The following is a 15,941-nucleotide window of genomic DNA, read 5'->3' on the forward strand; positions in this document are numbered from 1 at the left end:
GAGCCAAGCACAGAGTTATCTTGCTCAGCCAGAAAGCTGTTCTGCAGAATTTCAGCCAAAGGCTCAGTATGCATTTTAATTGAAGTGAAGGAAAAAAACATCTGAAATGTACGAAAGTGGAATGTTTGTGGGTGGTAGATGCAACATGAGAGGAAATAGAATCAGCAGAAAAACAAAATATATCGACATTTGTAATTTAACAAAATGTTTTCTCTATTAATCACTAAATTGACAGGGTTGAGCTAATCATTTTATGAATAAGATTATGCATGTTACTAGAAGCCCTTAGTACAATGATCTTGTCAACAAGAAAAGATGGATATGTATTTCAAGGCATCAGCAGACTGTTACAGAGAAATCCTTTTACAGAAGCACAAGCTGGCAGTGTGAACACAACATTTGCACTGAACTTTCTCAGACTTGGGTTACATTAAAGGCTACCACTCAACCTCTTCTCTTTTTGCTTTGCTTCCTGTTTTCTCTCAGTGACAGAATTTACTTTTCCATTTGATAAGGTTACAAGTTGCTGGATAAAGGTTTCCCTATCTTGTTTCTAACAAACAGTAGCCTTTTATATCATTAGAGAGGCAGGTGTGACTTTTCAGCAATCTTATTGCTTTGTGTCATCACTGGAAATTCAGTGTAACCATTTCTGCTGGGCTATTCATGCTGCATTTACTTCTGATGCAGCATGAATAGCCCAGATAAACAGATGCTGAAATTCCAACAATAAGTGCTAATGTCAAATTAATTTCTACATCTCCTAATGGCCAAGATGGGCTGCAGGCATAAACTAAGGCACTGAAAAGGCTTCCCTTGTTTTTTTAACTGTGTTTCAGCTCACCCTTTGCTGTTTCAAATATCCTGGAAAAACTCCTCTTTTTTTTCTGTGCTGTCTTCTATAGGAGGCAAAAGATGCCAGCACACAATGTTTTAAACATTGAGCTATTCCCAAGAGCATTACTATTATTACCATTACAGGCTGAACAACATGCTTCTATTGCTCTCAGGAGATGAAAAGATGTCACTTGACCTGGTGCTACTTAGGCACTCAGTTGTTCTGGGACTAAAAAGAACTAAAAATAGTCCCTTTAATTAAGATGGATTTGTGAAAAAGTAAAACTTGGGGAGAAACTGCAAAAGGACTGTTCAGTGAAGTGTCTTCCTCAAAAAGAGGCTGAGCTTTACTTCTCCTGCACATGTACACACACACATATACACTGACAGACTCATCCCTCTCAGCAAGAAAATGGTAAATACTTGTTATCTCTTGCAAACATCAATCTGAAATCCCAAAGTGATTCAGAGACTTCTTTAATCACTCTGCAGGTTACACTGGAACACAAAGGATGCATTAGAAAAGAGGATCAAGAGATGGAGAAAAGCAAAAATTGACATGAAATTGCGGGACAAGTATGTTAGGAACAAAAGTGGGGGGGAAATGACAATAGAAGCTTAAAAATCACAACAGAGAAAATGAAATTGCTAAAGAAAAAACGCAGTGAGGAAAGCAACAGTAAGAGCAGAAGCCTAAATGGAAAGCTAGTCCTTTCTGTGCCATGAGAATATATGGGGTTGCTCTAGCTACTGCAGATAAAGCAGCTTTCTCCTCATACAGGCAAAAATTGAGCATTAAAAGGTTCTGTCATAGGAGACAATAGCTCTGTAGAACTCCATGAAAAGCAGGACATTCCACACCTTAGTACTTCCCCTTCCATCCAAAGCACAAAGAACCCTGTTCTGTGAAAAATCACTGAGTGGCTTCTGAGATACACAGAGTGGGGCCATCAGGAGCAGTGTCACACTAAGACATACATGCTCTATATGAGCAATTTCCCTGAAGTGAGAGTGATTGCCATCTCTGTGCTATCCTGTGAACAAATTTTTAACCCATACCTACCCAACACTCTCTTGTCTCCAACCAGTACCAGTTAAAAGAAATTATTGAGGCACCAGTTGAATCTCACTAGTACACTCTTCTGTTTCCTTGTTCACCTGACTGAACAGAAGAGCAATGATGCCTAGTTTAACACACATTTTCCCTTCAGAGGCCTTAGAATAAATTTCAAAAACCACGATCTCTCAATGAACAGGCCACTTCCATTATATAGTGTACCACCTTCCTAATTTGTGGAGCCCATCTAGAGATGTCTTTTTTGAACCCAAAATACATATTTTTTAAATATAATGATAAAATTCAGATTTGGATCACTACAAATTAGGCTGATGTAAACATCACATAAATCTTCTATTTCTGCTCAGAAAATTAACAATATGCACTTTGTTTCTTACCCATGATTTCTACCTTTGTATTTTCTTCCTTCCTTACATGTTCTTCCAGACCTGACTCCTGCATGGAAAGAGATGATCTTACACCATGCTGAGCCACAGGCAGAGATTCCACAAACTCCTCCGGTCTGTTTAGTTCCATTTTTAATTCCTTTTTCTGGCCTTCATTGTTACCACGTTGTGATTTCAAGAAAGCAACTAAACTGGGATCTGCAAGTATTGACAAAGAGACAGATAAAGATGTGACAGAAAGTCTCAAAATACTTCACATGCCTATAGCTCCTGCTATTTATGTTTCAGTCTTTCCTACATGTCCTCTTTCTCTTACCAGCTGTCACTTCTCTTCAAACTGAGGCCCTCCACTGCTTCATGACCCCTTAGACACATAAGGTGCGTGTAACTGTCTGGTGAGGAGACACCAGAGAAAGAACTGACAAATGTCTTTCAGGGTAAAGCAACCACAAAAATTCTACTTTCCCAACTTACAAATAAAGATAACTGCTTCTTTTCCCCTCACTGCCACTCAAATGGGACATCTAAACATGACTATAAACTGTGGAGAGAATTCTGGTCTGTGGTCCCTGCCAGTGGCATCAGTCTGAACACTAGAAGAATACACACGACAGACCTCACAAAAAGAATTACCTAATCTTTATTGAATTGCAGTAGAACTGCAAGTCATAGCTCAGATATTCTGTTACAGGGTGATCTTTGTTTGTCCTGAACTGACTCTCCATTCCAATTATGGTCTGACAACACCCAGAAAAAAGACACAGCCACTCTCTTCATGCTTTGAAGAGAAACATCTGGGAGGTAGATGTGTTTTGAAGGACAGATTATGTTCATATGGCTCTAAGATCATCATTTACTTTCAGATCTGCTACAGGTATCCCACATCATTTTGGATGGAGTGCACTGTCTCTGAACACTCTTCTCCAGAAGACGGTGTTGGGATGCTTATGCCAGAGGTGAACAGTGGGAGATTGTGCATTGTGCCTCAACGAGGTACAGAATTACTCCAGTAAACTGCGTCAGAGATATATAAAGAAGAACATAACACCTACAGTGGTTATTTATTCTTTGGAGGACAAAGGACAAGCAGTTGAGAAATGCTCTGTACCTGAGATAAGTCATCTGAAAAATGACTCCCATGTCTCTGAAACATCTATCCCACACTCATGATTGCTGCACGTTCTCCTCAATGATGCAGTTTAAACTATCCTTGGTGAAGGACAGGCATTCAGCCCAGTCTCAATAAAGTACTCCTATTTTTTCTGAATGCAGGCAAGAGCTCTCACTTTCTTACACTTCACTGTACAGAGCAAGGAAAGACTGTATTCATTATTTCATCATTTCACACAGTGACAAAAAAGTCACTGATGTCAATCTGTGCACAGTATACCAGAAACAAAGCCTACTTCTGTCCAGAGTCTCCACCAACAAAACCAGCACAGTACCAACAGTAAGATACTGCCCAGCACAGAACTATGTACCCATTCTCATACTTCACACCATGGAGTATCCTCTGCTTCATAATGAAGAAGTTAATTCAGGGACTGGACAGCATTTAACATGCACAAATCATTCACAATCCCGAATGTGGAGAAAAAGTCTCCTTAATTCACAGCTCTATGCCTGTCCAGCTCCTAAATCCATCTGTAAGTCAGCAATTTAGTTTAGGAGTGTTTCATCATGTATAATTCTCTACCCACAGATATTCTGGGAATTCCAAAATTACTCCCAGTTTCTTTAAGGCCTCAAAAGACTAAAGTATCTACTATTGTAATCTACAAGGCATATAAAAATACATTGCTTCAGAAAATCTTGTTGAAACATACTTACAATACATCCCATCCTTTTTCAACTCTTTAAGTATTCACTTCACTAATATCCCAAAGGACAGAGTGGTGGGGACAAGGAGGAAAAAAATCACAAATCACTCACAAGAAGCAAGTATGTAATCAGGGTATTTTTCATACACATGCCATTGTTATAAGCAGTGAAGCCAAATAAAATACTTGGGTCTCTGAATGAAGGATGTACCCAAACAATCTGGCTGCAATTATTTTGTGTAGTTCCTTTGCCATCTTTCCAGTTATACCCATGTTGCTTGCAATGAAGTCAAGATAATTAATATGATCTTTAAGCTGAACCCACAAGAGACTTAGGCATCTAAAATGCCACTCATATCTAAATTTGATGCTAGAGGACCTGAAATAATGAGAATTTAAAAAATCCTTGTCTGCCACCTACATCTGTACATCTGCTCTTCCTGAGCTTATAAATTCATCAAACTAACGCCAACCAATGTTGCAGTGGCCCAGATCACATGAAGTCCAAACACACCACATTCAGTGTTCTCCTCTACCTTGTGATCAGCTGCCAGTGACAGGCATTCTCAGAGCACCACTGTGGACGGGGCTCCAAACCAGAGACCAGACCCCTGCTAGAATATGCCTGTACCCAACAGTGTGATAATTAAAACATTTTTTCTAAAAGTCAAGGCTAATTTCAAGTTTTTCTGCTGTACAATTATAGGTTTGAACTGAAATCTCCCACATGCCCATATGTTCTCCCTATCCGGGTACTGACAGTTCTGGCCCGAGTTTTAGGTATTTTGGAGGGGAAGACCAAGGGTTCTTTCTCACCTCAGCATTGCTATGACACTGCTTCTTATCAGCTTCAAAAAATTACATTTTAGGACCTTAAACATTTATGTGCAACCATGTATTTGGAGTGCAAGCCAATAAAGTTCACGGATCATCTTAACTCACAGCAGAGGGGTGACAAGAAAGACTTAAGCCAAACCAACCCTCACTGAAAAATAAACGATTTAATTTCTTCACACTTAGTTCTTACACATAAGCTATTGACATGACATGGAAGCAAGATTATCCACATATGGAATGAGCAGGAATTCCAAGTTCCCATTGTTGACCTGTGAATTTGCTAAGACGTTGGGACACCTACACATTCAATAAATTGCCTCAACTCTAGAGCTGACCCTGGGAAGCACATACCCAGCTGAGCCAGAAGCCTCGCCTGCTCCTGCAGGATCTCCTCCTCAGACATTGACTGCAGCTTCTCCAAGTTCTCTTTGTGAATAGCTTGAGCTTCCTGCTCACTCTTTTGGCTTCCAAGACCCTCTCCCGTTATGAGACAAGGACGCTGAGAGGTCAAAAAGTCATCATCTTTATCTATAAGAAGCAGCAGAGAAAGCAGTTAGTGATCTGTGTCTACAGCATCATGAATAAATCTCAACTCTGTCATTAACAGGCTTGCATAATTTCTCCTTTTGTTTTTTTTTCCTTTACCTTGGTAATAAAGTTAGAATAGGAGTAAAGAAGTTTAGCTTAGCTCCAAACAAAACTAAACCATTTGTGCTTTCATCCCATGTCACAACAAACATGTTGACATAATTTCCAGCTTGTTTCTTTGGGAGCTTGAGGAAGATGGCAGGGGAAAGGAATTATGTTTCTTTAATGCAAAGCAACAGCATGAAAAGGTAAACTGCAGCATAATTCACAACTGATGCATCAGAGCATTCTTCCAACCTAGTGAATACTAGATTATTTCTCTGCCCAGGAATGCCTGAACCCACATTCATATGTCAGCTGAACCATGGCCTAGTAAATAGCTGCTGAGTAAGACAGAAAATTAGATGAGGTAAACCAGCTTCCAGATGATAAAGGATCAATTCTTAACACAGGCATGTTTGCTTCTAACAATGTCCTATACCCACCTTCAAGGGTTAAACACATTAGAGGTTACAGCAAGGGACATTCCTCCTACTCTGAACAAAACTGACTCTCCTTTATCATCTGATCTAAATCCATTTTAAATGTTCATTTCATTTAACCATAGCACCAGGTAACATGTTCCTTTGGTCAGTGTGAGACCCTCCAGCTCTTCTGTAACCCACTATACACGGATCTGACTTTGCAACTTCATTGCTTATGTTTTATTCTTATACTCCATATATTGACTTGGACCATCCCTATGCCCATAACCAGCCAGCCCTGAAAGCATCAAATCTCTGTTCAAACAGCAGCAATGACTCTCAACATAACATCAGGAAGATTTGATGTCATTGCCACAGTTGTTGTGCATATTGAGCAGAAAGAGATAAGACAGGATGACCTGGCAAAAGCTTCAGCATACCTCCCACCACTGGCAATTAAACTAAGTATTACAACAACAAATACGTTGTTACTACAAGAAATTAAGCTCCCCCTCTTCTCTTGCTTCTAGTGATCCTGCCACAACAGTCTGGCTGAAGAGGCAAAGGCATTTTGTAGTCTCTCTGTCATGCTATTACAGTTTAAAGTGCTCATGTTCAAGAGGATGACAGCTATATGGCTGTTCTATTTCCCCTTCAGCTTTCTCAGACAGAATTATACATGTCCAATTATAGTAGGACATACACTAAGCGCAGTATAGTGACCTGGATGGTGGATTTGTGCACACCTGGCAGTTCTCTTACCAATTCTCTAACAGGGGGCAGGGCTGACACAAACCTTAGCCTAATGGTGATAATCTTCAAATGACATCTCGCCTCTATTTCAATGTGAAAAAGAGCATGTCAGGGTAAAACCCAGACACAGGGTGCTCCTAAGCACTCTGGACTGCCCCAGACAACACAAATAAAAAAAAGCCTGGAGATACTGGTAACAGTTGAACTGACTTCATCTTTCCTTGTCATGTTGCTGTCAGACAAGTAACTGCTGGAGGTGGCAGTGACTCATCAGCACTGCTTCACAGCATTCCTTATGGAGCAAAGCCACAGTCTCATGGCAGCAGATCTGGTGACAGAAAATTGAGCTTTCAAACCTTTCAGTAGGAGTGAGAACCCACATCACAGCGGTCTCAAACGCCTTCAACACAAAACCACCCTCTTCCCAAAATTGTGGAAATCGGTGACGAAACAAGAAAAACTTTACATATAACAAATTGAAAGGAAAAGGAGGACAAGAACCTTGAAAAATAAATCTAGTTCCCTGTGTGAAGCAAAAAGGAAACCAGGGAGAAAGCGAACCAAATTTTTAGAATACATCTCAGAATTTTCTCCTTAGAATTTTTTGTTTGCATCTCAGACCATTTCAAATCATAGCCACAATACAGACACTCCAACTGACCTTGAGATTCCTAAACTGAGGACAGCAATGCTACCCTAATTTAAAAACGTGGCGCGCTGATGTTATGGTTACTAAGTCTATGTAAATATGGTCAGCTGGATGAGCAGAACCTTCTCCACTTACCACCCCTGCTGCCGGGGAGAAGCGCCTCGCCCACGGATCCCACAGGATCCAAGGCATCCGGAGCAGCTGATCGTACTTCCACGCACTCGGCAGCAGAGGGAGCAGTCGCTGACTTTTCAGCAGCTCTTTTTGCTGCCATCTTCTGTGCAAAGATGCTTTTTTTTCCAGATCCCAGCTGCACCTGCAAACGGGGAAGCCACGTGTTCACTTTTCTATCCAGAGTCTCCCTACACACCTGCCACTAACAAATTTATAGATCTGATCCTAAAGACACCCTCAGATCAGACTTTGGGACATGATATAGGGAGGTTGCTGGCAGTCACCTGTCCCTTTCCGTGCACGTGTGACTATTTTTTAGCACACAGTTTACTGCTATGACAGAGAGACAAAGACATGGATGATTTGGCAACTAGAGAAGGAAGATGATTAATTATAAGTGAATTCAAGCAAGGAAAATACATCTAAAATGTCACCAAACACAATAGTTACAGCTTTCCTGCTGTTCGGAAGCTCTGCATAGCTGAATACCTTTGATTTCTGAATATAAATGGGATGTACTTCACTGTGCTCACCACATGCTTGGAACAGGCTTCTTATAAGGTGATTAGTGAGCAGCAGGGTGAAGAGATCTACACAGTAAGAAGTGGGCAAGTAGTGCTAAAATAATCCTGGTCAAATTACTGTGTTGCTTGCCTAGGTAATGGAAGGGCATGGCTCTGAACAGCCTTGCACAGGGGATGCACAGGAAATCCAAAGGAGACTAAGCAAAAAATCTCTTGCATGTCCCCAGTCCAGAGAAGAAGCTTAAAAGGCAGTCTGAACATTTGGTAGCTGCTTTGAATGCTTCTACATCAGATAAGCAAAACTGGTAGTTTAAAAAGTATTACTCTCACCTTTCAAAAAAGCTGTCCTTCAAAATAAGCTACCTCCTCAAAAGCAACCACAGCTGTCAATCACATATCAACTCCCAGCATCTGACTCCCACTCAGCTAGCAGTCCTTGCTACTACAGCAATTACTGGTAATAGCAACCATGGCTTCCAGGTTTACAGCCTCAGAAAATAATTATGTCAAAATCAAAAAGCACTGCTAAAGATAACCTGACCAACCATACTCAAATGTTATGAAGGAGAAATCAGGTGCGATTTCAATAAGAACCTGGTGGACAAAGTAACAGAGATTGCTCCTCAGAGAAAAACAAGCAGAACAGGTTCAATTCTATTACAGCACTGCAGATTTGACCCACCTTTATAAAGTTAGCCAAAGAAGGCTAAACCAAGAAGATTCCAATGTTACTTAACTGCAGGGTATGGAGTAGCTACTCGTTGGCAGCTTGGTAGAAGAACTCTCTCCTTCACTCAGATGGCAAAGCCACAGATATGTTGAGCTGGCTCATAGTCTTCAGCATACTAAATTGGTTATTTTGAGCCCTACCAAGCCCCACTAAGCATTAGGATTTAATGGGAGAAAGTCTAATCATTAACAAAGGTACCATAAAACATCTGCTCCTAATCTTACCTCACTTTTTATCTCAGAGCGGTGAAATGCCCTTGGGAATGGGTCTCCCGTGGGCACTGGCATGGTCACTGCTACTGCACTGGTATCTCGTTCCTGAAATAAAAATTCAAACCCTGTAAAACCATTGCAACAGCCAGACATGTTTGTATCATTTAACTGAGAGCAGGCTCAAAATCTTCCAGTTCTGCAGCTCACATTGTCATCAGGCTCAGAATACCTTGTGCTTATTCAGAGAGAAAGTGAGGCTATTTTCCAAAAGACTGGGCTGCCAAACTCCATGCATCACTCAAAGAATCAGATAAAGGAAAACCTAGGCCAGTGCAAAGCACAGAGAACATCCCCAGTAGAGCCCAGAAACTCACCCAAATCCACACTACAGCACATGCCTGCATGCAATCAGTGTGACCTGTAGGCAGTCAGGGCTGGAAGGCAGATCTGAAATTGTATTTAACTGACAAGAAAAAAATACACCCAAAGAGCTTTTTTCTTTCAAGGTGCTCCAGTACACTGGTCTACAGTGCTGCTACGTTACACTGTAGAAATAAAAAGCAGCCACAGAGCCCTTCATCCCTGCTTAGCTCAGAGCATTCAAATAAACAAACACTAGATCATCACACAAAAGACAGACATACAATAATTTTGCTGAAGACTGCTGTAATGTGTCGATCATGACTCTCCAATCTTTCCTCTGGATCTTCATCCTCAAAGTGGACACTAGCACTTTTGATCTTGGACTTTTTTGGAGGAGCTGGAGTGAGAGCTGGGAGAGTATCAGGAAAACCTGAGGAGGGGAAGCAATAACAACGAAAACAAAAAGCAGTCAAGTTATTGTGTACAACCACTGCGCAGTAGGTACCTGACCAAAGCCTGCTAATACACCTTTTATTCCTCTGATGAGAAATAAAGATAAGGAAGCAATAAGATGCTTAGGAGTCCCCTGTCTCTAAGTTAAAGGGTGTAGTAAAGAGAAACATGCTTAAAGATTCTATTGATGTATTGGCACAAGGTCTTTCCAAAGAGCTCCATAAGCAGAAAAGGGTACTGAGATCTCACTTCAAGTATTAAGAGAAGCAGCAAGGCTGTATAGAAACAAATATTGTCCTTGTAGGTTGTGTTGAGGCATAAAAGAGCATATTTCTGCTGCAAACTGTTAAATGTGAGGGATTTGTGTGATCATGAACAAACTCCTTTCCACCTGCCATAAGCAGATCATATTTCCTCTACCTGGAACAAAGTACTGCAAGATTTATATTGCTGCTCTTAAAAAAGCACCTTGTGCTTCTGAGCTCAAGCACATGACAAAAGTGTTACAGCTACTATTGACAGAGAAAACAAAAACAAGCCAAATGTGACAGCTGAAAACTGGAGCAGCTAGGAGAGGTAAATCTCAAAGACACTGGGTCTGGATAGCTGGCAAAATAAGCAGTGAGAGTTCAACAGCACAAATTACAGAAAACACCTCTTGCTGGCAAGGTACCACAGACAGCTGATAAATGTGGACTAAGGCACCAAAGGTGGTTCTACTGGATGCTAGCAGCATTGGACAAGCCAATTTCCATGGCTAAAGAATAAATAATACTGAAAGAAGGGCACAAAGGCAAGGGGAAAGCAACACTGGGTTGAGAGACTGAGAATCTTAGTAATTCAAAGAAACAAACAAATTTACCATCCAACATGACTACATCCTTGCTGTCCTGGAGCGGGGGTCTCTCAGCATCTGTGCTCCCTTCCTTCCCTTTCCTCTTGTCTGCTTTCTTCACAATCTTCACTGCAGGTGAAGCTCTGGCTGCCAGGAACTGGTTCTGAAAGCGCAGCAGGTCTGCCTCGGACTCCCCAGGCTTTGGTCTCGACAGCATCCTGCCTTCCTGCTCTTGCAGCCCAGCCACACGTGCTTTTCACACAGGACACCAAAACATGGAAAATGGGTAAGAGAACCGGATTTCCTGGAGATAGGATGGGGACAGCACGGGAAAACTCATTTTTGTCCCACTCTCAGGTTTCTGTACATACCACAGTACCCCTACTTCAGGATCACCCGAACACAAACACTTAAATGGGAGTCCCAGGCAAATGGAACCCTGTTCTTCACTGCTGAACAAAAGGCTATTTGACAAGCCTGCACAAGGTCTGTCAGCCAGCTAGGAGCAGAATGGCATCCAGCCAGTAAAAACACAGACAAAAAGTGCATCACTGCCAGAACGCCAACAACGCGGCCTGGGATTTGCAAAGTCAGAGTAACATCTTATCCGAGATTATAATTGAGCAACTCAAATCCAACAGATTTGAGTTGCTCAATTATCAATGCCAACCAAGAATCTCAGAGGCACAGTATCACATAAACCTCCCCCTCCAGCATACCATCTCCTCCAGATCCCTGGCAGGATGCAAGAGACTGTCCACATAGAGCTGGACAATGAAATCCCTGACTCTTTGCTCTCTTTCTCACTCAGATCTCCCAAGTGAAAAATGTCTTTCTTCCTCATGCGGACCTCCTATTCTCATTCTCTTTCACTGGCCCCTTACTGGCAGAAGCTGTGCTATTTCCAAGCATCTTCATTCACTGCCCAGGCCAATTTGGGGCTGAAAAACAATGGTGAGATTTATACAGACTTTTTTACACCATGCACATGACAACTCGCCAGGAAGGCAACTACTCCACCTCCCATCTGCCAGGCAGGAAAATATTGGTCACTCTTGCTCCCCACTTCTGATTCTCAGAGCCTGGGACCAGCAATCCACTTCTCATGGGCAGCAAGTAAACTGTTTGCAAATACATTTCATTGTACTCCTAGCATAAGCACACACCTACTTGCTGTTTATTTATGGAGCTTGCTGCTACAACAGGGCTCCCACAGCCAGACTTCACTTGCTTGGACCCTCTTTGATATCCATAAGGAGCAGAACACGCATCCCAAGCCAAGTGTTCCCTGCCCTGTCATCACAGCCTTCAAAGCCCAAAAGAGGAGGATGCCTGCTTTAACAGGCACAAAACACACAGTTGGAAGCAAACACTGCTCCTAAGCTTTCTGCAAGAAGCCTCCTCCACACAGAGCTCAACATAAACTTGTCCAAGTCTCTCCCTACCAAAACTTAATCAAGAAATACAGCGCCCCTTCAAACTGCCTTTGTTTCTCGGGAAAACTGTCAGCACAAGAAGACAACCAAGCAGCCATTGTTAATGAGGTTGGATGGTCTTCCAGGAACCCTTTCCTCAAAGGCTTTGCTTCAACACACGTGGGACCGACCTGCAGACAGAATGAATGCAGGGAAAACTCTTGGCTTTCATCTCAGGGCACCTTTTCCCATGTCTCACGGAAGCCATCACAGCACATCAGCAACACCCCCTTGGCCATCAGGAGTCCTCATTCCTACCCACCAGAGCTCAGAGAAAGCACACAGGACTAACAGACTCCTGAGGATCAGCACTAACCCCAGCATCCTGCAGCCTGGTTACCTCCAGCCTTGCAACTGGCTACTTAAAAGCTCACCATACACCATCTGTTTGCCCAGAGGGACCTCCAGCCAGCCAGCACAAGCAACACACAAATATTGTCCTAGGAACACAGGTAAGGGATCAGAAATGCTGTCCACAGACTATGAGCACCTCTGAACTCCACTACATAGTGATTGCTGTGTGGACACACTGTCATCTTACTTGATAAAATCCAACACTGGTAGGCTTTTTAATTTCTTCTGGTTCATCTGCATTTACAGTGTATTTTTCCCTCCTCAGCAGCAAAGCACAACATGCAAAGGGAGACAGTTACATCTATGAACCAGACACAGTCAAAAGAGAAAAGATGCATATGTTGAAGCAAAAAAAATCCTCTCTGACTGCTACTGTCATTTGTGAACCTTGGGGAAAGGCTTTTTACCCATTCTCAAGTGTACAGCTTTGCATCATTTTGGTGAAGTTATCAGATTTGGGCGAAAGAGGAATACAAGATCCTGCTGTCACAATTAGTGCCTCAAATTAACCTCTTCAGACCTTGTTGGTTGTGGCAAGAATTTAAAAGGAGAAGCAGAGAGTCTCTGCTCTCAGTCTCTTCTGGGCAGCCCAGCAGCCAGTGGAAAAGCACAATTTCCCCACTTGAGACCAGCAGGCAATGAAAGCCTCACTCAGGATTATTGGCTCCTTTGCAAAATGGTGACATGCATTCTCTGCTCTGTCACAAAAAGGCTTTCTGCACACGATGCTGTAATGGCCAACAGTCTTCTTGACACTTTTACTTGCTACAGAGAAAGCAGACACTGGAAAAACACTCCTCACAGATGAAAAAACCCAGCCACAAGAGTCAACTGCTGCAAGAAATTCTCCTCAAAGAGGCTCCACATCTCATGCTAGTCACAGAAGACTCAGTGACTGTGACTCTGCCTGTCGGGCACACACCGTGGGCATGCACACAGCACCCTGCCAACAGAAACGCTGCTGTTCCAGCTTGTCTCGAGTCTCCGCAATAAACAGGAACCAGAACAGCGCAAAATAAAATTAAAAGCAACAGCTGCTATTAACACACTGAAGAGTTGATGCGTGCCAGCGTTCCCACCGCGTTCACAGCCCTGATGGACTTTCACAAACTACTCTGAAAAGTCTCAACCAGCCGACGGAGACTCGGCCTGGCAAGGCCTCTCTGATGGGGGCAGGAAGGGAAGGCGAGAGGGAGGGAGGCACACAGCGGCACAGATCCCGCAGCACCTCCCTGCACGGCAGGCACGGCCACTGGACCGGCGGCCGCGCGGAACCCGTAGCCGCGCTCCTCTTTACACCAGGGTAAAGACGAAGTGCTGGGCCCTGCCGGCTACACCGAGCGAGGCCGGGCCGGGCCTGCCCCGCCGCCGCCGCGGGGTTCCCGCGGGCAGGAGAGGCCCCGAGGCCGCCACAGCCCGGCCGCCACTCACCTGCGCGGCGCCGCCGCTCCCGCCTGCGCTTCCGCCCGGCCGCCGTCACTTCCGCCCGGCCCGGCCCGGCCCCGGATCCTGGCGGGGCCCCGGAGCCGCGGATGTGGGTTGGTCCTGCGCTTGTGCGGCCCGGGGCTGCTCCGCCGGTACCTGTACCCAATAGCGAGTGGCTGCACACAGAAACGCATTCATGTCCACGCAGGAGCTGTGCCTTGTCATTGCCGGAGGACGTGGCCGGGCCCGAGACCGGGGGTGTTTTGGGAGAGCAGATCCATAAAGCTCTGTGAACATGGCTGTAATTCATTATTCATGACTGATTGTTTGTAATATGTGCCAAGCTTTATTAGAAACTATGAGAGAGCTGTCAGAATTTGCAGGGGCTTTGATTTTAATGTTGGTTATTGATTTTAGTACTTGGTCAACTTTCAGCTTTTTTTACAGAACGAGTCATTTTTGGAAGGCACCACAGTTGATCATCTGGTCCTACCTCCCTGCTCAAGCAGGGTCATCCTAGAGCACAGGGCACAGGACCGCATCCAGATTCTTGAATATCTCCAGTGAGGGATATTCCACAACCTAGCTGGACCACCTGCTGGTTGTCGGTCACAGGTACAATAAAGAAGTTCTCCTTCATGTGCAGGTGGAACTTCCTGTGCATCCGTTTCTGCCCTTCTTTATTTGTCTGATTTCTTGGTACCATCAAGAAGGGCTCTGCTCCATCCTCTGACACCCTCCCTTGAGATACCAATAGGCACTGGTGAGATTAATAAAGATTATATACCTGGGAAAAAAATCTCTGAGCATGAGAACAGGCACAGATTCTCACTGGGCTTGGACTGGACTAGGTGGGCTCACTGTTTGGGAAGGACTCACCACAAAGTGCCCTGATGCTGTAAAAAAATTAAGCACTTTTACACTGGTTGGGGGGAGGGGGGTTATACCTTTAGAAAGCTGCACTACTACTTAAAAATTACAGCCAGAAACACATTTTATCCTTTATGACCACTGAAAGCACTTAAATCTCTAGATTTCTGTTCATCTTCAGGCCACACATCAGAGCACCACTGGTTTTACAGAAGGGTGGGGCAGGTGCAGTGGTGCCGGCAGATTTCTCTCTGCCCATTTGAGGCTTTTCTGGGGCTGAACTTGGGAATGGTTTCCCATGCACCCCATGGACCCAGTTCAGTTCTCCCAGCTGGACAGCAAGGCAGGGAGGCTGTGGCACTGCTTGCCTTGGAACATGTTTGGGTGAGGCATTGGGGCTGCTTAGACTGTCTGACAGCTGCTTATGGTTCTGGCTCAAGACAGCCATGAGAATTTTCCCTCCCTGACTCCTCCCACACTGCCTGCACAGCTTCTGTGAACACACACACAGTGTCTCTTAGCATGCAGGTGAAATGAGGAAACAATCTTTTTTGTCAGAAAGACATTCAAGTAAAATATATTTGATTTTAATTACTGCAAGACAGGAATGCTTCCCATCAGAGCTGCCAGAATTGTATGTATCTTTCCTTCCTTCCATTAATTATTTACCTTCAGTTTTAATAATACAGTTAAGGGTACTATATATAGCTTCTGCTCCATCAATAAATCATGCTTGTGTGTCTTCATATTTATCCTACAAAATTATAAGTACCAACATGCTTGCATGGATTTGCTGAGGAATTCTAGCAATGGAATTCCCAGCAGTGCATTCTTGGAGTGTTTGGTGGTGAACTCAAATATTCCTCACTAAATGAGAGCTATTTTATGAGACTTTTTATGAGTTTTTTTTTATTATTTTATGAGCTCACCAGTCTTTTCACAAATCCCAACAATCTCCTTCATCCCCTTCTTATAGTTCTGTGCTGATTTAAAACCCAGCAGGAATATTAAACCTAATTGAGCTGCTCCCTTTCCCCTGCCCCTTTCCAGCAGTGGAGGAAACACTAGGAGAGATTATAAATTGGAATCACAGTTTACTGAAAAATTGCAATAA

General features: G+C 43.5%; 1 protein-coding gene across 2 annotated transcripts in view; it reads right to left on the bottom strand.

Annotated features, from left to right (window-relative positions):
- Positions 1-14,006, bottom strand: part of RPAP1 (RNA polymerase II associated protein 1) — a 38,809-nt gene extending 24,803 nt beyond the window's left edge. The window contains exons 1-7 of one of the 2 annotated variants that reach the window (XM_030949145.1): positions 13,964-14,006; positions 10,731-10,955; positions 9,697-9,845; positions 9,065-9,157; positions 7,548-7,728; positions 5,310-5,486; positions 2,293-2,499 (exon numbers count right to left, since the gene is read on the bottom strand). In XM_030949145.1, the coding sequence (XP_030805005.1) occupies positions 2,293-2,499; positions 5,310-5,486; positions 7,548-7,728; positions 9,065-9,157; positions 9,697-9,845; positions 10,731-10,920 (997 nt within the window). In that variant the 5' untranslated portion in view covers positions 10,921-10,955; positions 13,964-14,006. Of the gene's footprint in view, positions 1-2,292; positions 2,500-5,309; positions 5,487-7,547; positions 7,729-9,064; positions 9,158-9,696; positions 9,846-10,730; positions 11,008-13,963 lie in introns of both variants that reach the window. The other variant, XM_030949144.1, reaches the window with a different exon arrangement.
- Between the last annotated feature and the right edge of the window lie 1,935 nt (positions 14,007-15,941).

This window comes from Camarhynchus parvulus, chromosome 5, assembly GCF_901933205.1.
Source record: "Camarhynchus parvulus chromosome 5, STF_HiC, whole genome shotgun sequence".
NCBI lineage: Eukaryota > Metazoa > Chordata > Aves > Passeriformes > Thraupidae > Camarhynchus > Camarhynchus parvulus.